The sequence below is a fragment of the Sciurus carolinensis genome, chromosome 2 (genome assembly GCF_902686445.1).
Source record: "Sciurus carolinensis chromosome 2, mSciCar1.2, whole genome shotgun sequence".
Lineage (NCBI taxonomy): Eukaryota > Metazoa > Chordata > Mammalia > Rodentia > Sciuridae > Sciurus > Sciurus carolinensis.
The window spans coordinates 110,144,677-110,168,559 of record NC_062214.1 but is presented as its reverse complement, the minus strand read 5'-3'; the positions used below and the strand labels follow the sequence as shown (position 1 = coordinate 110,168,559).

The window sequence follows — 23,883 nt, the reverse complement described above, 5'->3', positions numbered from 1 at the left end:
ACTGATACAATCTTTTTAATAATTGTGGGGTCATATGAAATTGTTTTCTTCTTGAGTCACTGATTTTAATTTTTCTAGGAATTTGTAGAGATGCTCTCTAATAAAGTTTTGGGGTTTTTGTTTTGTTTTAAACTAAATTTTGTTAATATTAACATAGGCACACAACTTTTAGGGCACATTTTTATGTGAAATATGTTCTTATCCTCTTACTTTTAACATTTTTGTATTCTAATTCCTTGGGTATGTTTCTTACTAATTGCTTAAAATTTTCTTTAAAAATCCTGTCTGAAACCTTTGTTTGTTCACTGGAGATTTTAATTTATTTAAATTCATGATGAATATTGATATATTTTGAATTTGTTTCTGTCATCTTAACTGTCTGCTTTCTATGTGTATTTCTTTTTTTAATATTTTTTAGTTGTAGAAGGACACAATACCTTTATTTTATTTGTTTATTTTTATGTGGTGCTGAGGATCGAACCCAGTGCCTCACACATGCCAGGCAAGCACTCTACCACTGAGCCACAACCCCAGTCCCATGGATTTCTTTTTAAATGTTCCCTTTTTATTCTTCCTATCTTTTTTTTCCCTAGTTGTTGATGGACCTTTATCTAATTAATTTATTTATGTGTGGTGCTAAGAATTGAACCCAGTGCCTCACACATGCTAGGCAAATGTTCTTCCACTAAGCCGCAACCCCAATCCTTTCCTATCCTTTTATAAAAATTCAGTTTGTGTTTTCTCTCATTCTTTTTTTTTCTAATTTCAAATTTATAGTTTTTTCAGTGATATCCCTAAAAATGTTACCATGCATACTCTGTCTTAACAAAGTCTGAAACCAATCAATAACTTTGTAATTCTCCTAAGTAGCATGAGAACTGCAGAGCACTTTAAGTGCTATGCTCCTGAGTAGCATGCCATTGCTATGCAGCATTTTAGTTCTATCTTGATTTTCCAATCTTAAACATGAGAAATTATGCTTTTTAATCCAGTCAATATTTACTTAGTTTTATATATTTACCAATTTCTTTGCTTACCATTCCTTCTTGTGTCTTAGAATTTTCTTTCTAGAATAATTTTCCTTTTCCTTTTTTTTTATTAGTGCATTTTAATTATCCAGAATAATGGGTTTCAGAATGGGGCTGTAGCTCAGTGGCGGAGCACTTACCTAGCATGTGTGAGGCACTGGGTTTGATCCTCAGTACCACATAAAAATAAATAAAATAAAGTCATGCTGTCCATCTGCAACTACAAAATTATTTTCTAAAAAATAATGGCTTTCATTGTGGCATACTTTACATGCAAATAACATGCTTTGATCGTATCCACCCCCATTCCCTTCCTCTGCCCTCCCCTCTCCCTTCCCTTTGATCCCCTTCCTCTTCTTCAGTTTGTCTCCTGTTGCTTTCATGCCTTCCTAGATTCCACACGAGGCAAAGATCTTCTGTGGTATTCTACAATGCCACTATATTGCATCCAAACATATTTCTTTATATCTTTCCTGCTTAAGATTCATTGTGATACCTGAATCTGAAGATTGGAATCACTAACCAATTCTAAAAAGCTCCTAGATTGTTATTCCCTGCATACTTCCTATTATCTTCTTCTGGAACTCAAATTAGATGCAGAGCTGAATTTGCCTTTCTCTATCCTGCATATATCTTAATGACACCATCTCCTTTTTTTTTTTTTTTTTTTTTTTTTTTTTTCACTTTCCTATTTCTTCTATTCTGTATGTGGTATTCTAGGTGATTTCTTCTGATCTAGCTTCTGGTACATTAATTCTTACTTCAACAGCACCTGATCCAACTATTTAATTATTGAATTTTAATATCTGAGCTTTAATTGGATTCCGGTTCAAAAAACAAAAGCAGGCCAGGCACAATGTAATCCCAGAGACTCAGGAGGCTGAGATGGGAGAACTGCAGGTTCAAAGCCAGCCTCAGCAACTTATGAAGGCCCTAAGCAATTTAGTGAGAGCCTGTCTCAAAATTAAAAATAAAATGGGCTGTAGATGTGGCTCAGTGGGTTCAATCCCTGGTACCAAAAACAAACAAACAAAAGCAGGTCAGGCACAGTGGCACACACCTGTAATCCCAGAGACTCAGAAGGCTAAAACTGGAGGACTGTAAATTTCAGGCCAGCCTCGGCAATTTAGTGAGACCCTGTCTCAAAAATAATTTTTTTTAAGAGCTAAGGATGTAGCTTAATGGTAAAGCGACCCTGGGTTCAATGCCCAGCAATATACACACACACAAAAATTCCTAAAAAACAATTTTAAAACTGGGCAAACTGGTCACTGTGGCACATACCTATAATCCCAGTGATTTAGGAGTCTAACGCAGGAGGATCACAAGTTCAAGGCCAGCCTCAGCAACTCAAAATAAAAAATAAAAAGGGTGGGGGATGTAACTCAGTGGTAGAGTGGCCCTGGGGGTTCAATTATCAGGAGCAGGGTATAATAAAAGGCACTGAGGGTGGGATGCAGTGGCGCACACCTATAAGCAGCTCGGGAGGCTGAGGCAGGAGTATAGCATGTTCAAAGCCAGCCTCAGCAACTTAGCAAGGCCCTAAGCAACTCAGCGAGATACTGTCTCTAATAGAATACAAAAAGGGGCTGGGGATGTAGCTCAGTAGTTAAGTGCCCCAGAGTTCAATCCCTAGTACCAAAAAAAAAAGGCACTGAGGGAATGACTGAAGAAATTAACACATGGATTTGGATTTATCTTGGAAAATATCACAGAATTATTTTTAACTTTCTTAGTGGTAATGGTATTGTGGTTAGTAGGAGGATATTCTTGTCCTAAGGAGATGCCTGCTGTATCCTAAGTATAATTAAATATTTATAGATAAAAAATATCATAACTGCAATATTCTTTCATATGGTTCAGCAAAAGAAACAAAATCTGTAAATACAAATACATAGGTAGGCAAACAAAGGTGGCAAATGTTAACAACTATTGACCTTAGAAACTGCAATAGCTGAAATCTAAAATTAGAATTAAATGTGACTTCCTCTGAGGAGAAGGATTTGGCAATGGAAAAAATAAGGGCAAAAGATTGCTAGTTCTCTGTGTTCTTCTTGTATTATCATTTGATTATTTAAGACTCTGTTCATGTATAAATTGAAAAAAATAAATTATTTTTATTATTTTTATTTAGTTTTTGTTTTTGCAGCACTTGGGATCAAATGCAGGGCTTTGTGCTTGCAAGGCAAGCTCTCTACTGCTGAGCTATATCCCCAGCCCTAAAAATTAAACTGTTTCTTAAAAGAACTGACCTTACAAATTATTTTGAGCTATTACACAGTACCCTATAATGCTAAAATCGTGGCTTCAAACTTTAGTGGACACAAGAATCTCCTAATGAGCCTATTTAAAATGCAAAGTCTTAGACACCTACTTGAATATCTGAGTTATCTGAATTCTGAGGATGGGCCCTGAGAATCTGCATTTTAAATTGGCATCACAGGTGATTCTGAGGGTGTTAGTTCAAAGACCACATGTTGAGAAGCACAGAACAGAAGAAGGCAATGGGGACCAACGAGCAGACAAGGAAACTGGGCACCATCCAGTGGGCATCCTGCCAGACTTGAGTTTCCACCCACTTCAACTTCCTGCTCTCACATTAGCATTGCCCATTTAAGCATGGTGAAACTTAGAAAAAGCCAAGCTTTCTTGAGAATATAATTCCAACATGTTTATCTTCCTTCCCTGTCCACCATGTTCTTGCCCCACAGGTCCTAAATTTAAATTTGCATCATGGATGTCTGTTCTCTGCCACTGGGATCTACTCTAACAGAGACTTTCATCTGAGGTCCAGTTACTTCCCCTCTGGATCCTTCTCACAGATTAGAGTCCCTAAATGGCTAGTCAAGGTCTTTGGGAGTGGGGTGGAGCAGGGACATCAGGAGAATGGAGGCTTCATTACCCTCAGACAATGGCTTGAAGCAGATTCCTCCTATGCATTCAGCAGCCTGTATAGGATTAGTGTATACAGCATGTTTAGAAGGCCCCATGCTATATCCCATTGACCGCCAGTGTCAAAGGCATGAATGCCTTTTGCTGAGGCAGGGTAAGCCTCTCTGTAACTATATTTTCTTTTTTTAAAGAAAGAGTCTCAGCAAGGCTGTTGGAGATGCCGGTAAGGTCTACAAGCCTTTGTGGTCTGTACTGGGGCCATCTCTGGCTCTCTCTCTCCCCTCCCTGGCTCTCTCTCTGACTCGCATGGTGTTGCCCCTAGACCGTGGGCTCAGGGGCCTCCAGCCAAAGCTGCTGACTCTGATCACGGCCTTTCTCTGGGCTGTGTTCATTTGCATCGCGCTGCTGAGGGTGGAGGAGCTATATAGGCTCTGGGCCATTCACGAGAGGATTAGGCCTGGGCTGAGGGTGCAGCGGGAGAGAGGCCGCAGTGAAGGCCCAGTTCCACTCCCTGAGCGGTCACCATGCCTTACCTGCTGCCAGGATTCTTCTGTGATCGCGTGATCCGAGAAAGGGACAGGAGAAATGGCGAGGGCACTGTCGCACAGCCCCTCAAATTTGAGGGGCAGGATTTTGTCGTTCTCAAACAACGGTGCCTGGCTCAGAAGTGCCTCTTTGAAGACCGTGTCTTCCCAGCAGGTGTACAGGCTCTGGGCTCTCATGAACTGAGCCAGAAAACCAAGATGAAGGCCATCATGTGGAAAAGGCCAAAGGTAGGGATGAAAGGGACATGGATTCAGGAGACAGCTCTTGGGGAATAGGAGGTCAAGTGGTTCAAAACCTGAGGCCACGGACCCTAAACCCTTCTGAGAAAGTGGCTTATGGAAGGCTTTCCTTACCTGCGTGCCCCCAAATACCCTCCTGCTTCCTCTGAAACTGGAGGTATTATTTTCTATTCTTGAGCTACAGATTGTTATAATACTTCATAGGCTCCCAAGACTGTAAATATTTATTTTGATTTTTAATTTTTTTAATTAAAATTTTTTTCTTTCTTTTGAGACTATAAATATTTTTTAAGGCAGCTAATACATTGTCTTAAATTTGCAGTGAGATTATAAGCTATATTTGACCATCCTGGCTCTTCTGAAAAGCAGGAGCTGAGGGTTAGGAGAGTGGAGTGGTTAAGAGTACTGAGGCTCACAGCTTCAGGGAGAGTTCCATGCAAGGTTTTGAACACTAAAGATAATGGGAGGCTGGAGACTGACCTTTAACTTTTCATCTAAGCCTGGCTCATTAGTGAGGTGTCACTGCTGTTTAAACAGAAAGATTCATGCTGACCAGTCAGGGTGAAGCAGTTTTCTCCTGGTTACCCTATTGTTGGGCATCTGAAGAGCCCATTTGTGTTAGCAGGAGTAGGTCAAAGTGCTTAGGGGCATATAGGGCAAAGCCTTTCTTCCTGCAAGGAGGTGCCTAAAATCCCTAAAGGGTTCCTGCATTTAGAAGTAGGCAAAGAACTCTAAACCAGAGGGTTCTAAGGCAGTGTGTGTGTACAACCCAGCAGATGAATTCACTTGAGTGTACGAAAAAAATAATTGACATATTTTAATGTCTTATTAAAATAAACTTTAAATTAGACTTGCAAAAAAATTGTGGAGAAAGTACAGAGTTCCCATATACAGTATTCCTCCTTATCTTCAATTTTGCTTTCTGTGATTTCAGTTACCTGTAATCAAATGTGGACTGAAATTATTAAGTGGAAAATTCCAGAAATAAATAATTCTTAAGTTAAATAACTTTCATTACAGTATATTGTTATAATTATTGTTTTATTGTTAGTTATTGTTGTTATTGTGCCTACTTTATAAATTAAACTTTATCATAGTCATGTATATATAGGGAAAAACAGTATATTTAGAGTTAGGAACTATCCACAGTTTCAAGCATACACTGGGTGTCTTGGAAGGTGGTTTCTGTGGAGAATCAAAGTCCACTGTACCTTGCACCCAGTTTCTCTATTATTGACATCTGAGAGTAGTATTGCACAGTCATTACAATAACAATAGTGACACATTGTTAGAACTGAAGACCCCGCTTTGTTCAGATTTCCTTAGTTTTTGCATGCATTTTTCTATTCAGAGATTCCACCCAAGATACAGTATATTTGGTCATGCTGTCTCCTTAGTTCCTCTTATCGGTCACAATCTCTCAAACTCACTTTGTTTCTTTATCTTCACAGTTTTAAAGAGTACTGGTCAGGTATTGTGAAAAATATCCACCAACTGGCATTTCTCTGTTCTTTTTCTCCTGATTAGACTTATGGGTTTGTGGGAGTAGGGCTTGTGGAGGTAAAGTGCCATTCTCATCTCATTAGGTATCTATCAAGGTCACAGGCAGAAACACATCTCATCATTGTTGATGGTGAGCTTTAACTTGACAGAAATGGTTTGTCAGCTTTCTCTACTGTAAAGCTCCTATTCCCTCCTTTTTTTCCTTACCATACTTTTCAGAAGCAAGATCCTTAACACAAAGCCATACTTAACAAATGGGAGTTATACTCCACCTGCTTGAGGGCAGAGGATCTATATAAATTATTGGGAATAATTCTGCCTGAGAGCTTTGTCTGTTCTCTCCGTTAACTTGTTCTATCACTTATTTTTATCAGTTTGGACTCATGGGTATTTATTTTTCATTTTGGGTTATAATCCAATACTGCCTTATTTTGTTGCTCATTGTTCCAGCTGTGACCACTGGGAGTTCTCAGTTGGTTCCTGTGTTAATTTCACATACCCTTGTTGTGCAGTTTTATTCTCAAGCACTCGCTTACATTCTACCACTGTAAGAAACTCCAGGCTCATCTGGTTTATTTGCTGCCCCAGTCTTAAATCAGTCATTTCTCCTAGAAACACTTGTTTCTTTTATTGGAAAATGGTATAAGAAACCAGGGTCTGGTTGCTAGTTTTGCTCATTGCTACTGACCCTCAGCTGATAGAGAAAAATGAGATACTCATGCATGTACTCAAACATATACACTTAGCTATAAATGTTTCTCTGTATAACCATCTATGTCTACATGAAGGTAAACATGAGTTCATTGTTAGAATTGAACACCTAATGTGTGGTCATGTAAATGGATTGTTTCAAATTTCAAATTCCAATTGCTTATTGCTGGTATCTGTGAAAGTCATTGATGTTCATATACTAACTTTATAACCTTCACCTAGGCTACACTTGCTTATTAGTTCTCAGTGGGTTTTCTTTTGTTGTTGTTGTTTGTGTGTGTGTATGTGTGTGTGTGTGTGTGTGTGTGTGTATGTGTGTGATCATTTGGGATATTCTATATAGACAATGGAATCTGTGAATAAAAACAGTTTATTTTTTATTTTAATCTGTATCTTTCATTTCCTTTTTTTATTGCATCAGCTAGAATATCTAGTATGATGTTGAACAGAAGTAGTAAAAGGGGACATCTTGCCTTGTTCCTGATCTTAGGAGGAAAGCATCTAGTTTCTCACTTTTAGTATGTAGTTTTAGTTGTTCTTTGCAAAAGTGAATGTTCTTTGCCAAGTCACGGAAGTTCTCTATTTCCACTTGGGTAAGAGTTGTGAGTTTTTGATTTTAAATGAGTATTGAAGTTTGTCAAATACTTTCTCTGCATCAATCAATATGATCATAGGACTTTTTCTTCTTAGCTTGTTGATGTGGTGCATTACATTGAGTTTTGAATATTAAATCAGCCATGCATAACTACTTAAGGTATCTAACTCTGTTTATACATTGTTATACTTGAGTTGCTAATATTTGATGAGGATATTTTTATATGTTCATACCACATATTGGTCTGTAGTTTTTCTTTTTGTGGTATCTCTTTCTGGCTTGGGCATTAGGGTAAAGCTGGATTCATCAAATGAGTCATAAAAAATGATCCCTCTGCTTCTATTTCATGGAAAATATTGTGGAGAATTGATACCATTTCTTCCTTAAATATCTGGTAGAATTCACCAGTGAAGCCATTTAATTCTGGTGCTTTTCATTTTGGGAAGTAATTAGTTATTGACCCTTTGAGAGGTATACCCCTGTTCAGATGATCTATTTCTCCTTGTGTGAGTTTTGGTAGTTTGTATCTTTCAAAAAATGTATCTATATCATCTAAATTATCAGATTAGTGGCATGGGAATGCCCATAGGATTCCTAAAGTGTCCACTTTTTATGTTAGTAAATTACATCTTCTCTTTTTTTCTTGTTTAACATGCTAGAGTTTCATCAGTTTTATTGATCCTTCCAAAAACTGTTGCTTTCATTAACTTTCTATTGTTTTCTTGTTTTTTATTTCACTGATCTCTGCTCTAGTTTTTAAATTTCTTTTCTTTTGAGTGTGTGTGTGTGTGTGTGTGTGTGTGTGTGTGTGTGGTGTTGGGGACTGAACTCAGGGCCTTGTGCATTCAAGGCAAGTACTCTCCCTACTGAGCTATAGCTCCTAAATTTATTTTCTTCCTCTTGCTTTAGGCTTGAATTTCTCTTCTTTTCTAAGGTAGAATATTACTGATTTTAGATCCTACTTCTTTTATCATATATGCATTAAATGCTATAAATTTCCCTGTAAGCATTGCTTTGATTCATCCCCAAAATTGTGACACTATATTTGTCATGTAGTTCTAAATATCTTAACTTATTTTGAAATTTCTTTGACCTATGTGTTATTTAGAAGTGTTTTGTTTAATTTCCAAATAATTTCAGCTGTCTTTTTTTTTAATTGATTTTTAGTTGCATTATACTATGGTCTGAAAACATACTTTGTATGATTTCTGTTCTTTTAAATTTGTTGAGATGTAGGTGTGTTTGATGACCCAGAATGTGATCTGCTTAAATGACGTGTTACATGGAAATTGGAGAAGACTGCTTATTTCTCCATTTTGGGATGGAATACTCTTTTAAAATCAATTCAATCTAGTTGACTGATAGTGTTGTTCAGGCCAACTATATTCTTACTGATTTTCTGCCTGGTTGGTCTTGAATTACTGAAAAGGGAATGGTAAATTCTCCAACTATAATATTGGATTTGTCTATTTCTCCTTTCTATCACTTTTTGTCTCATGTATTTTGGCACACTGGTTAGGTACACACACATATAGAATTATGTCTTCATGTAAAATTGATTGTCCGTGTGTGTGTGTGTGTGTGTGTGTGTGTGTGTGTGTTATTGGAACTCAACTACTGAACTACATCCCCAGCCTTTTTTAAGTTTTTATTTCAAGTCAGGATCATACTAAGTTTCTGATACTGTCCTTTAATTTCAGATCCTCCTGCCTCAGCCTCCTGAGTCTCTGGAATTACAAGTGTGTGCCACCCTCCACCACCACAATGTTTTTTTATCATAATATAAAGCCCTCTTTCTCTCTGATAATTTCTCATTTTGGAGTCTTCTTTGTCTGAAATTAACATACAATAAGAAAAATGAAAGGTTTTCTTTTACCTTTACTTATTCTTTCTCCTACGTGCTTTCTTTTTTATATGAATTCAAGTTTTTTACCTATATAATTTTTTTCTCCTTAATGAACTAACTTAATTGTTTCTTGCAAGGCAAGTCTGCTAGCAGTGAATTCCCTCAACTTTTGTTTATCCAAATATTAAGCTACAGAATAACAACATTAATAATATCACTACAAAGTATTTCCTGAAAACAGAATTTTTTTCATATGATCTCTTCTTTCTCCTCCCATGTGAAATAGTTTTAAGTAGTTGTGCATTTCCTGAACAGTATAGGTAATACATTACATACTATATACTCTCCCTTTTAACCACCATTTAGGTCCCAGTCACCTACACACCCCTGGCATTGGGAACGGAACTGAGCACATTCTAGGCAAATGCTGTATCACTGAGTTCCACCTCGGCCCTTTCTTTAAAATTGTATTTTTGAGACTGGTTTTCCATAAGTTGCCCAGGCTGGTCCCAAACTTACAATCCTCCTGCCTCAGCCTCCAAGCAGTCATGACACTGTGCTAAACATCATTTGGTTTTGATTCTGTAAATAGCTGTTTTATATTAAGTGCTCCCCCTTCCTATGTTGATGTCTTTCAAGTTCTTCTGGTTGTCTGGAGCTCATTCTCTAGCATATTCCTTAGGAATAGTTAATGAGAACAATATTCTCTGAATTCTTATATACTGGGAACCTGTTTGCCCATACTCTTTAACACTTGAAAAAAAGTTGTAGTATATATAAATTCTTGGTTCACATTTTCTTTCTTTGAGTATCTTAAATATATTGCTTTGATTTTTTTCTGGCCTAAAGAATTGCTACTGATAAAGAATTGCTAATAGAAGGTTTGCCCCTTATATGTCACTTACTTTTTCCCTACATGTTCAAAAAAATTTCCCCCCTTTTCTTTGAAGTCTAGTAATATGCTGGAATATTTTAGTCATGTTAGTCATTCTAGGTTGATATTCTTAGTATTCCATTTGCTACTTCAGTATGCAGTATCAACTATATTATTTTATCAAGAGGAAGATTTTTGAATTATAGTTTCAGTATTTGTTGTCCTTTGCTTTCCTTCTTTGTAATTCATGAGTTATATATGCAATTCAACTTGGGCATTGTAGGGTTTTTAGTTATTTTACACTTTTACACATTTTATTTTATACTAATTACATTAGCATAAGTTCTTTGCTTTATCCTACTATATACATGTCAGCTTTGAAATAAAAATATTATTATTTGTTATAGTTCTTATTTCTTTATGGTTTTGGGTTTTATTCTTAGGCAACAACTCTAAAGGGATAAATAGCCAAAAAGTTATATTTTAAGTCACTTGAAATAACTCTTTTTATGTCACCAATTTGATGTGCAGTTAGCTTCTTTTGCTTCAGTTTGCTTTCAACTTTTACAGATTGCTTTTTATATTACTTCTCTTTAATTCTAGCTTTTAATTATATAAAACTTTACATGGTTTTTATGTCAAAACTATTTTCAAATGGTTATGTTCAGAGTTTTAATTCCATTCCAATTCCCTACACCTATTCCCTCTCTCCAAATAGAGGTAATTGTTTAAAAAGTTATTGGTAGTGGTTTATCCTTCCATTGCATTCAGAGTTTTAATGCAACAGGAGAAGGGCTGTAGTGTGGTAAAAGCAAGACTTTCCATTCCTGAGTGCCAGGAGCTTTTTAGCTCACTTGGGATATACTGGGTTGTTGGGATAAGAGATGGGGCAGAAAGAGATGTGTCACAGGAATAGCAAGGATTCTTGAAGCTGTGAATAAAAGTGTTAAAACCAAAACACTGAATCTATAACTTTTAAAAGTTAAAAAAAAAAAAAAAAAAAAAAACCTGCCCACAAAACCAAGAGCGCCCTCTGTTGGCCTCGTTGGGCTAAACATTAACATGGTACCTAGACTTAAAAACTGCTGGAGCCACCTGTGCTTTACTGGGTGAAACTGAATAAGGATGTGTCCCCTCCAACAGACCAGGAGGCTGGTGAGGTTCACACCAAGTTTACTCTCTGCCTCCCAAGCATTCAAGTCCTTGGAAGTAGGGACATACACTGACTTTAAATATCTATGTTGCCACATCTTGGGGAGAAAGATCTTCTTTATTTTCCTTCTGGCATTCCTTCTTCTGGTATGGAAAGAGCAAGAACCATGCTTTCTGTTGTCACTTTGTCAAAGCAGGGAAGATACTGCCCTCTCAAGGTTCATCCTTACTCAAATAGTATGACATTTTGGAGAGTATTATGGAATAATGAAAGAGAGACATGCAGCTGACTTTTAGCACTTGCTATCTCTGTATCCTTGGACAAGTTTCTTAACCGCTCAGAGCCTCGATTTTCTTATTTGATAAAGAACAATCATAGTATCCAGTTCACAGGGATGTTTTTTGGAGCCTTAAATGAGAGATGCGTGTAAAGCTCCTGATAGAGGGTGCAAATCAATACTAAATAACAGAATTCAACAAATAATAGCTACTATTATTAGTTTTACCTTGGTCATTTCCCTTTTGTTTCACAGGAAATTTGTGAGAATCCCAGATTTATCATTGGTGGAGCCAATAGGACTGACATCTGTCAAGGAGATCTAGGTAGGAAAGTCTCTCCAGCCATATCTTGCCAAATGATCCAGAGGTGATTAAAAGGTGTGGTCCCTTTCCAGGAGGTAAAGGGACAAAAATGTGTTTTTGCTTTTAATGCATTTTTAAAGTATTTTACAGCAATTACTTTTTGCTCATTGACTCATATGCTGGTGATTGCTTTTGTGTCCTGCCCCATTTCTCATTAGTACTTTGCTTTGTGTCATAGGAGGCATGCTACAGCTTCCCTTTTTAGAGTCTCAAAGACATCAACACACCCCATTCAGTATGACCAAAGCTCTGCTTTAGCTGCACCCCCTTCTTTAGAAAATAGCTCTGTGACTGTCTGTGTACCAACCATGCTCCTTGAGCATGAAGAATTCTTATACACACACCCCAAAAACTGTATTACCAAAAAGAATGTTTGTAACTGGAACTCTTGTTGAAGTTGCCCCAGAACAGCTCCATATTAAAGGAGTCTTTTAACAAAAATGACTTTTGTCATGTGAAGGAGCATCCAGTTTTCTTTTTGCTTGTTAGCTGTTCCATCAGACCCTCCTCTCTCAGCCTCTTGTTCAGGAAGTATTACCTTTGACGTGTGCTACAGACAAATTCTGTTAAGATTAGAGAGAACATCAGCAGGCACAATTTAAAACTTGAGAGAAAAGGGCATCCAAGACTAAATGAAAATAATTTGGTAAGGTCTTAACTAGAAGCAGGAAAGTGGGTACCACGTGACTCCCCAAACTTCAGCAAAGTGGAGCAGCTGGCTGGGATGGGGTCTTCTCTTCCCTGGAGCGACAGGTCCCACTTGAAACCTGTGTCATGTGTTTGCCTGCAGGGGACTGCTGGTTTCTTGCAGCCATTGCCTGCCTGACCCTGAATGAACGGCTCCTTTTTCGAGTTATACCCCATGATCAAAGTTTCACAGAAAACTACGCAGGAATCTTCCACTTCCAGGTAAGGTCATGAAAGTGTGGTTAAGAGGGCCAGCTGCAGCACCCACCACTGGTCTCCTGGCCCCAACAGCTTCCCAACAGCTTCAGAAAAGCTTCTTTCCATGCTCCCAACCGCACACACCTGTCCCCGTACACCTTCTACTGTGCCCCCAGAATGCCTGGAAGACATCCTGTTTGCTGTTGTGGGTCTATTTTTGCCCTCCAGCTGGCTGGCTACTGTGTTGTTTCCAGCAGGCCTTCTCAAGTAGGCCCTTAAGACATTAGCTCTGGGAAGCCACAGGTCCCTTTGGGTTTTATCAGAATTCCTGGTTCATGAACTACAGCTCCTTTTACTTTCTGCCCTTTAACTCTTTCATTCACCTCTTCTAGAGCCTGGAAGAAAATTGTAGTTAATCTGGGGATCTGGCTTCTGGTTTAGTCCAGAACTGAGTCTCTTAATTCAATAATCCATTCAGCCATTGGAAACATTCTGAGTCCAAATCATCTTGATTTGGAACTAAATCCTGATGTTGGACCAGAACTAAATTGAATTCTGCATGTGGAGATCTGTTACTTTCCGGTGTCCTAAGAAGTCTGTCTCCAGTTCTGATAGCTCCTTAATATCCTGGGATGACTCATGTCATCAGTTGATGTACCTGCTGGTCTTGTACCTCAGCACTGAAGGTCTCAGAAGGGGTCTGTGTCCAGGTCCAGGTTCTGCATCCTGATGGCTTTTGAATGGGCATGACAGCCAGGTCCTGAATTATGTCTTCCCAGTGCTACCAAACTACTCTGACATTTAAAGGATCTCATATTTAAAGAGTCATAAATACAAAGACCAGACAGACTTTTGTCTTCTTTTCAATAAAGGAGAAAGTATTATTGGAAGGGAGATCAAACTACACATTTGGCCTTCTTCAAATTCACTTGTCCAAAAAAGAATATCTAGAAATGATTGGACAATATTTCTGCTATAGTATATTCTCGGTCACTTTCTTCTTCCATTTTGAGCCTTCTTCAGTTTGTCACCAAGAAATACACAAATCAGCCAGGCATGGTGGCACACTCTTGTAATCTCAGCTACTCCAGAGACGAAGGCAGGAGGATCACAAGTTTGAGATCAACCTGAGCAATTTAGTGAGAACTGTTCCAACTCAAAGCAAAAATTAAAAAGGGCTGGGGGTATAGCTCATTGGTAAAGTGATCCTTGGTTCAATCCTCAGTACCACTGGAAAAAAAAATCAATACAATACCTTAACTGATAACAGGAGAACAGGAGTTCTAAATCTTGGCTACAGATTAAGAATCATCTGGGACACCTAAAAATATGCATATTCAACCACAGCTCCAGACCTCCTGGGCCAGGGAATGAAAATCTCAAATCTTAAGATATTCATTGAACACCCACTGTACCCAGTACTAGGCTGAACTCTGTGGAGGAGACTAAGTGGTCTATAACTTATTTCCTGCCTTCAAGAAGCTCACAGTACAGTTAGAAATAGATTCATACACCACAAACTCAGAATGGGATGAAAAGCATATGTCCTAATGGTAATCTGAGTATATGACTCTATGTTTCATGCTTCTGTGCAGTTCTGGCGCTATGGAGACTGGGTGGATGTGGTTGTTGATGACTGTCTGCCAACATACAACAATCAACTGGTTTTCACCAAATCCAACCACCGCAACGAGTTCTGGAGTGCTCTGCTGGAGAAGGCATATGCTAAGTAAGGCGGTACTTAGAATGTAAGGCAGGATGAGAGGCAAGTAAGCTCAAGTCCCACTCACAGCAGAATGCCTGTGTGTATGTTCATATGTATTGTGGGAGTTCAGCTGTGACCCCAAATCAAAGAAGATCAGGTCCAAGCAGTAACATCTCCAAGAACACTAAGTTTAAGAAGAGAAACGAAGTTTTGTACAAGAAATCTTTAGCTTTAGCTTTCCATAGTGAACTCTTTTAATTCTCCCTTCCTGATGGTGTTGCAAGTCACTGGTCAGAGCATTGTATCTCTGGAGCTCAGATCCCAGGATTTTACTTGACTCAATCTCATGAGCTCATTGCAGACGTGTGTACTCATAGTATATTCATAATGCCATACTCTTTTAACTTAGAAGCTCCACCCCCGCTGCTAGTGGCTTTAACTCAGCCCTACCTCAAGGTTCAGCTTATAGTGGAAAGAAAGCCAGCAAAAGAAAAGCTGGGTTCCGATGCCAGTACTTCTGGTTCTCTGTGACCTTAGGTGGTTCCTGAGCCTCTTGAGTTCAGCTCTGTTGTTATGAAGAAAGGCAGTCATATTAATTGTTTCATTAGTTCATAGAGCTATTGGGGGATATCACAGGATTTTAAGAGTAAAGTTCTGGTGGTAATGCTACCTGATCATGTTTCTTAGAACTCTGTGACTTCAGATTGGTCTTTGTCCTTTCTTCAAGGCTGCATGGTTCCTATGAAGCCCTGAAAGGTGGGAACACCACAGAGGCCATGGAGGACTTCACAGGAGGGGTGACAGAGTTTTTTGAGATCAAGGATGCTCCCAGAGACATGTACAAGATTATGAGGAAAGCCATTGAGAGAGGTTCCCTCATGGGCTGCTCCATTGACGTAAGTCTAGGGTGTGGGTTGCAGGGCAGGGAAGCTTTTCACTCAGTTACTAGCAACATCAAGCTTCCATGTGAGACTGAATGTATGTTTCGTTTTAAGAAGCAGCAACAGATTCTTGACTGAAAATTAGGAATTTTTAAAGAGAGTGTTGTTCCTAAAAATTCCAATAAAGAAACTGGGCAAGGACATTCCAAACTCTGAAATGTATGTGGAAATAGATCTAGAGGCCTATGTCAATGGAGGCTTCTCTTGTCTGGGTTGCTCAGTGCAAGCTTGCCCCCATAAGTTGGCCTCATCCTTGACTATGAGCCTGAGCCCACCAGTCATTTCCTTAAGAAAGCCTCCTAGTCATTTGGCCTTGACCACATCGCCTGCTTGGAACATGGGCTTTGTATTATTATCTGCAAGATCAGCCTCTCGGTGCAAGAAGGTGATGTGAATGGATGGATACAGGAACCAAGGGTAAGGAGATGGCAGATCATGGCCAGGACTCCTGAGTTTCAGGAGACACACCTTCCCTGAGGGCTGTTCAGTGCATAGTAGTCTTGGTAATTTCCATTTCAGAGGAAGGGGCCCAAACTAATTTCTGCTCCCTTCTTGCACAACACTCCCAATGAATAAGAAGCCTTAAAAGGCCAGTTAGCATAACACAGATAAACAGTTTCTTTCTGTATCACTTTTCTCCATCTTTTCTCTATTCATGCTCTGTTGATCTCTCCTTTTTTCCTTTGTCCGTCCCCTCCCTTCTTTCTGTCTCCTTCCCTTTCCACCCTCCTTTGTTTGTTCTCTTCCCCTCTCCTGGGTTATCCCCTACATTCCCGTCGGGCCTCAGGATGGCACGAACATGACCTATGGAACCTCTCCTTCTGGTCTGAACATGGGGGAGTTGATTGCACGGATGGTGAGGAATATGGATAACTCGCTGCTCAGGGACTCAGACCTCGACCCCAGAGGCTCAGATGACAGACCTACACGGGTGTGTACAACTCCCACTGTCAAGATAGACCAACCCCCAAACCGCATGACCCTGACCTTCTGGTGTCAGACTCTCCTTAGCAGCCAGTGCAAATGAAGCAAATTCTCTCCCCTTTGTTCAATAGTCTAGTGAAGAAAGCAATGTCTCCCCCTTCACAGGCCTTAGAGTCATACTTTCAGAAGTTTTACATGTTCATTGAAGAAGACTGAGTCATACATAAAAGTGTAGAGAAAAATTTAACCTATATTTTCCCCATTTAAAAATAATCACCATTAACATTTGGTATATGTCCTGGTATTTTTCTATGCATACAATCTATATTTTTGTTTTAAAAATCTTACCATATTTTATGTACTTCTTTGCAGCCTGCTTTTTTCAATTAGTTTCATATTCTTTTAAAAAATTTTTTTTTAGTTGTAGGTAGACAACTGTATTTTTATTTATTTATTTTTTTTAATGTAGTGATAAGGATTGAACCCAGCACCTCACACGTGCTAAACATGTGCTCTACCACTGAACCATAACCCCAGCTCCCTAGTTTTATATTCTTAATATGCCAAGAAGTATTCTCCTATAACATTTTTATTAGCAGCACAATATCCTAATATGTAGATATTATAATTTACTTACCCAATACTCTGTTGTTGGAAAGTTAGAAGTTTTATTTTATTTTAAATGCTTTATGGAAGTGGCTTATGTAATGCCAAAGGATTCATTTCAATTAGCTTCTCAGATTTTTTTTTTTTTTTTTTTTTTTTTTTGGTGTTAGGAATTGAACCCAGGGGCACTCAACCGCTAAGCCATATCCCCAGCCCTTTTTTGTATTTTATTTAGAGACAGGGTCTTGATAAGTTGCTGATGCTGCTTTGAACTTGTGATCCTCCTGCCTCAGTCTCCTGAGCTGCTGGGATTACAGGCATGTGCCACCAGACTTGGCTAGCTTCCCAGATGTAGACATGAGAATGAGTGATGGATCATTTGAGGACTGAGATCTGGGAGAGATTGAGATGGCAAAAACCTCAGCTCAACCCACACCCATCACCTGAAAAAGGCTGCAGGAATTCCGCAGCCCAACATGGTTCCAGGAAGCTCCCCTTGAATCTGGTGTGTTTCTAGGCCTGCTGACACCTGGACAGTCTATGTAGCATTCATTGAGCCTCGGCAGTCCTACCCCTCTGCCAAGGATCTCCTGTGGCTGCAACTGTAGAATTTCTACACATGGAACAGTTACCCCTGCACTTTAGAGATCTAACAAGGATCTCCTAAGAAATCCATCCCTGGAGGCTGTGACTCTTGATTTCTTGAATATCATCTTCTAGGTGGCTGTGGAGGAGGTGAGGGAATGTAAAAAGAAAAGCTTCGACCCATATGTTTCATTGAGCCCTTTTCTCTTCTAGGAATAGTCAATCCTGGATGGCTCAGGGGAAGGAGGAGCCCAAAATCCAGGGCATTCCCAGATATCCTTCTTCCTTCTTTGAAGAACCCTAAGGGGTCCAGAAAGGAGGAGCAGAAATGCTCTTACCCACCTTGCATCCCAGCGTCTACATTTGGTTGTCAAGACAGAAACTTCTCAGAGTAACCAACTGCTCTGGGCTGTCTTCTTGATGCTCTTAAAGGGCTAGGAGGACCTCTGCTCCTGGTCATGAGGCAGGGAATGAGATAATTCTCTTCCTCACAGAAACCAGAAAAATGGACTAGTGTGAACTTCGTCTTCAGGCAGCAAAACTTCTGCTCCCCTAACTCCTAACAGGCTGCCTGTTTATTGCTCCACAGACAATTGTTCCTGTTCAGTATGAGACAAGAATGGCCTGCGGGCTGGTCAAAGGTCATGCCTACTCCGTCACTGGGCTGGAGGAGGTGAGACAGCTGGGGCTTGGTGGGTTATGGGGACCTACTTGAATTGACCTCCTGAAGTCAGAATTTAGCTTTCTGTGACCTCTTGCCCATGCACAGAGCTTACCTCAAATCAGGGAATTCCACTCAAGGTACAAGCTAAGCACCTGGGAGTGGGGGAGACTCCTAGGAACTGGTAGAGGGAGACCTTGCCTCAGAGGGTGCTCAGTTTATCTTTGTTTTTAGTGTTAAAGATGGTAATTTTCCCCAAATTTCCAAGGAACAAATAGAACTATTGCTTTGGTTCTATAAAGGTGATCTCCTGTTCTTATGTTTTTGTTCTCTCATGTTCAGTTAGAATGTTTTGTTCCCTCTGGGAATTCTGGGTTTTCCTGTGTCATGTCAGAGATAGAAACCTTGTCAGGCCCATTGCACACAGGTGGACAGATTGTGCCCAGAACAGAGGGATGGACAGAGAGGGGCTCATGTCTGCATTAGCCCATGGGAGCCACCTGGAGAACAGGCACCTTTTTCTAATTGGTTCAGCTAGAGGGGGCATTTGTCTGTAGTTTCTCAGCCAATAGGCAGCTTTTTTAAAAGTCACACAAAGACAATGTGTGTAAGCCAGGCCTTATTATATGTTCCTCCTGTGAAGCTCAGAATGGCCTAGGATGTTCTCCAGGAAAGTCACTTCTTGGAAGATGGTAAGGTGACAGTCAGGCCCTAACTCCTCCTGACTCAGTCCTAAGGTTTTGACCCAACACCCTAACATTCCACCAGCAGGACAGTCCCCATAAGAGATTATCTCTTCATCCCTATCCCAGCCCTCAGGGCAAGACAGAAGCTCCCCTTCTTAGACAGGCTCCAGATCATGAGAACTTTTTCACTTTGCCTAAGGCCTTGTTCAAAGGTGAGAAAGTGAAGCTGGTGCGACTGCGGAATCCCTGGGGCCAGGTAGAGTGGAATGGCTCTTGGAGTGATGGGTAAGTGAGGGGACCCGTGGGAGGGGGCAACAGGGTCTGGGAAAGGCTGGACTGGGAACTGAGTCATGAACATACTATGACTACTTGGTGTAATATCACCCTCAAAACCTTCATTCAGAGAAGAAAGGTGCAGGTGTGGGCTCCAGGGAAGAGCTGGGAGTGATGCCAGGGTAACCATGGACACAGAGAGGTTGCGGATGGTCACTAGGCTGGAAAGGAAGGATTCCAGAGAGCTTGGGCCAGGCCAGGCAGGAAGAGAGTCTCAATGCAGTCTTCACTGGACAAGTGACTTTCCTTCTTGGTGTATCTTTGTCCTATCTGTAAAATGGGAACAATTAGCACTTACCTTATAGATGTTATGAGAAGTAAATGTGACAATTTTCTGGAACGTGCTTAACTAGTGCTGAAATTTTTTTTCTCCCTTTCTGTCCCCATACAAAGGTACACAGTCCCTTTGAAAGAATTTTACTGCTTATCACTTAAAGGAATAAACTAGGGGCATCAAAAATAGCAAACATGGAAAAATTATGTGAAGGATACAGAACATTTACAACACCTCTACAGTCCCACTCAGTCACTGGTTCCAGGTTGTCTCTACTGAATGGCAGGTGGCCTCTTTTTTATTCCTAGGAGGTGATAGTGGAACTCAGTAGCTGAGAACGAAATCCAGGTCCTGTATGGGACTTGTTCTTATGTACCTAATACCTCTTATCCCAGTGCACTGCAATTTCTGTTTTTTTCAGTCATTCATTCCTTTAGCAAATATTTATTGAGCACCAACTAAATAGGAGGCACAGATCTAGGCACTGGGGATAGTCTGTGAGCAGGCAGCCTCTCTTGATGGTCTGTGATAAGGTCCTAACTTTGTGTGCTTCCAACCTCCTGTAGACATTCACATGCATTGCTTCATTTATCCATGTGACAAATCCTTACTTCCTTGGTACTATCTGCCAGGCCCTGTGCTACTGTCTGAGGATGTAGAGACAAACACAGAGACGGGCCTTGCCCATCCAAAAAACAGACAGACAGACATGCACTAATAATTGAGACCATTGCTGTGGTAAGGATCACAAAGAGGGAGCCCTTTGACTAGTTTGGGTTGGATGGGAAAAGCAGACATGCTTGGAGGGAGTGATTATGAACTGGACTCTCAGCTCTGGAAAGGCGTTTGGTGCCCCATCATTGTCTACTCCATTAACCTGTCACCTGCAGGGACCCTTGCTATGCTTTTCAGCCTGTTTGATGTCCAGATTTGATCTACTTCCTGCTGATCTCTCCATTGAGGGCATTGCTGGCAAGTGGGGCCCGACCCTTAGTCACTCAAGGAGACTCCTCCAGCCCATGTCCCTTCTTTTGGTCTCAGGAATCTCCATTTCCCCTCCAGTTATCCTGGACTCTAAGCATTTCCAGAACCAATGTAGCTTAATTCTTCTCCTCAGTAAGCCTGAAACACAAATGTGCTTTTCCCCGCTCCCTCTTGCAGCAGAGTCTATAAAAAACTTTCCAGCCTCAGAAACACAATGCTGGGGTGTTTCCTGACAGGAGAAAAAAAAAAAAAAAAAAAAAAAGATGTTTACATGCTTGGCCTTTTGGTCTTTGTAACTCAGTTTCTTTTTTTTTTTTTTTTTTTTGGGGGGGGTACTGGGGATGGAACCCAGGGCCTTGTGCTTACAAGGCAAGCACTCTACCGACTGAGCTATCTCCCCAGCCCCTCAGTTTCTTATATAGCATTGCATGATTTCATCGGCTCATGACAGTCCTGAGATGATGATGTAATAATCATTTACCTTTGGCAGTTGAAGAAACAGAACTTGATCAAAGTTAAATGCCCATGGTTACATAGCTACATAAATCTGTTATTAAAGGACAATCTCAATTTTTCTATTTTCAGAGTCCAGTCCTCCCTCCTTCTCCTCCTCCCCCTTCTTCTTCTTTTGACCAAATAATTATTTTATTTTATTTATTTTTATGTGGTGCTAAGGATCAAATCCAGTGCCTCACATATGCTAGGCAAGTGCTTTTCCACTGAGCTACAGTTCCAGCCCCTATGGTCCAGCTCTTAACCTTTAAAGTGTAAGAAGGAAAAAAGATTCAGCTGGAGAAGGATAAAGCCTATAAACTCTTTATAAAGAGTTTGGTCTTCATCTTGAGGATGGCAGGAAGAAATCATAGAGATTGTCACTAGGGTGACAGGTCAGACCAGCATTTTCATGGCTCACATTGGCTGCAGTTTAGAGATGGGCTACTACTTCAACTTTGTATTTCTCTGATATCTCCTGTCCCAACACACCTCAGCCCTTTTCCTTCTTTCTCCTTCTACAATCCCTCCATTTCTCCACCAGTTGGAAGGATTGGAGCTTTGTGGACAAAGATGAGAAGGCCCGTCTGCAGCACCAGGTCACTGAGGATGGAGAATTTTGGTGAGTCCAGGACCTAGAAGACCCAAAGGGTAAGGGATGGGGAAAGGAGGTCAGATCTCAGACCTGAGTCTCTAGGCACATGCTGTCAGATTTTAGCAAAGGGAGACCGGGGTTCTGTTCTCCTCCTCTAGCTAGAGGGCCAGCAATGATGAGGTTCTGGTCACAGTAACCAGTCAGGGCACAGTGATAACTGAGTCCAGGACCAACGCAGCATAACACAGCTCTTTTCCAGCCATACTTGCTCCTTGGCTTTAACACCACTCTCCTCTGAGCCTGGGAAGCTCTGCTTCCCCTGATCCCTAATGCCACTCTCACCCTCACTCAGATCATCTCTACTCAGCCTTCAAGTCCCAGCTTAAAGGGAACTTCCTTCGGGGCTCTCTTAGTTTCCCCAGTACTGAGATTCATTTATTTGTGAGGCTTGTCACCCCTAATATTGTCTGCTTAATTGTCCATTCTTCCCCAAAATTTCCCTCTTTCCCTTGGGTCTGGCACTCTGCTTGGTGCAGAGTAGTGGGACACAGCCTTTTGAATAACCAGATTTTTATCTGGCTTTTCCATCAAGCATGAGTTTGAGTCATTGCTGGAAGACTTGATGATAGTTTGGGGTAGATACATTAGAATTGGCAGTGTACCCTAAAAAGAAAAGGCAGGATTCTCTGAGACATTGATTAAGTTCCTCTAAACTAATGTATTGTCCTGTGTCAGCCCTGGAGGCTTCCCATCTCTGGCCTCTTCTTACCTACCCTCATATGGATCTTTCTTCTTTCAACCTGTCAGGATGTCATATGAGGATTTCATCTACCATTTTACAAAGCTGGAGATTTGCAACCTCACAGCTGATGCTCTGGAGTCTGACAAGCTTCAGACCTGGACAGTGTCTGTGAATGAGGGCCGCTGGGTGAGGGGCTGCTCTGCTGGAGGCTGCCGCAACTTCCCAGGTGGGAGATACTCTTGATCGGGGAAGGGTCCAAGCAGAACAAGTTCCAGGTAGAATCATATCAGTGATCATTTACTGAATCTCTGCTAAGTTCCAGACATTGATTATCTTATGAAATCCTACTCACGTTACTGAGAAGGAAACCGCCATGCTGTGGAGTTTGCAATAGGGAGCTGGTAACATTTACACAGGAAACTGTCAGAACAATATGGTGTCAGTCATGTTGAGGATAGTAGTGGAGGACCAGGTTAAATCTACTATGGTTGTTCAAGTTAGAGATGTTTAAGATGGGAACCAAATCAGTAGCTACAGAGATAGAGGGGAGAAGGCAGATTTAGGGTACTGTCTATTAGGTAATTTAGGGAAGGAAGAATAAAAAATTATGTCACGATTTCCAGTGTAGGGTTAGGAGTGTAGCTCAGTGGTAGAGCCCTTGCCTAGTACATGAGGCCCTGGGTTTGATCTCAAGTACTGTAAAGAAAAAAGAAAGGTGCTGAGCATGATAGCACACACCTGTAGTCCCAGCAGCTCAGGAGGCTGAAGCAGGAGGATCGTGAATTCTTAGCATGATCTTCCTGCCTCAGCCTCCCAAACTGCTGGAACTACGGGTGTGTGCAATCATGCCTGTCTCTAAATAAAATATAGAAGAGGCTGGGGATGTGGCTCAGTGGTTAAGCATCCCTGGGTTCAATCCCCAGTTAAAAAAAAAAAGAAAAAGAAAAAGGAAGGAAGGAAGGAAATTTGGTTGGTTGATTCTTAGTGTAGGAACTTGAGCAGATGGCGTTAACATTGCAATATAAGACAATATAAGACACACTGAGGGAAAAAATCAGCATGTTGTTTGTTTTAGATGGGGTTGGTTGTGAGGTTATAGGGAGAGGATTTTAGTTTGGGACATGGCAAGTTTGAGGTCCCTAACCAATATCCAGATGAAGATTTACATTCTTTAGAGAATTACATGATAAGAATTCTTAAATGTTTGAGGAAGAAAGGAAAGAAAGAAGGAAGGGAGGGAGAAAAAAAGGAAGCAAGGAAGGAAACAATTAAGAAGAGAGACTGGCTCAGGTGCCATTAGTATATAGGGGGCAAAAAAAAGTGGAATTGGGAGAGATTGCCTAGGGAGACAAGAAGTGAGAGGAGAGGTCTAGTACCAGATCCCAGGAACCAACAACATTTATGGTGCAGGTGAGAAAGCAAAGCCATCAAAAAAGGTTGAG

The 23,883-nt window shown here is 40.5% G+C and overlaps 1 protein-coding gene across 2 annotated transcripts in view; it reads left to right on the top strand.

The window, feature by feature from the left end:
• Positions 1 to 23,883, top strand: part of Capn3 (calpain 3) — a 42,853-nt gene that overhangs the window by 7,447 nt on the left and 11,523 nt on the right. Inside the window, exons 1-10 of one of the 2 annotated variants that reach the window (XM_047540992.1) lie at positions 4,445 to 4,693; positions 11,920 to 11,989; positions 12,819 to 12,937; positions 14,509 to 14,642; positions 15,346 to 15,514; positions 16,347 to 16,490; positions 18,264 to 18,347; positions 19,221 to 19,306; positions 21,649 to 21,726; positions 22,507 to 22,667. In XM_047540992.1, coding sequence (XP_047396948.1) covers positions 4,445 to 4,693; positions 11,920 to 11,989; positions 12,819 to 12,937; positions 14,509 to 14,642; positions 15,346 to 15,514; positions 16,347 to 16,490; positions 18,264 to 18,347; positions 19,221 to 19,306; positions 21,649 to 21,726; positions 22,507 to 22,667 — 1,294 coding nt within the window. Of the gene's footprint in view, positions 1 to 4,444; positions 4,694 to 11,919; positions 11,990 to 12,818; positions 12,938 to 14,508; positions 14,643 to 15,345; positions 15,515 to 16,346; positions 16,491 to 18,263; positions 18,348 to 19,220; positions 19,307 to 21,648; positions 21,727 to 22,506; positions 22,668 to 23,883 lie in introns of those variants that run through there. The other variant, XM_047540990.1, reaches the window with a different exon arrangement.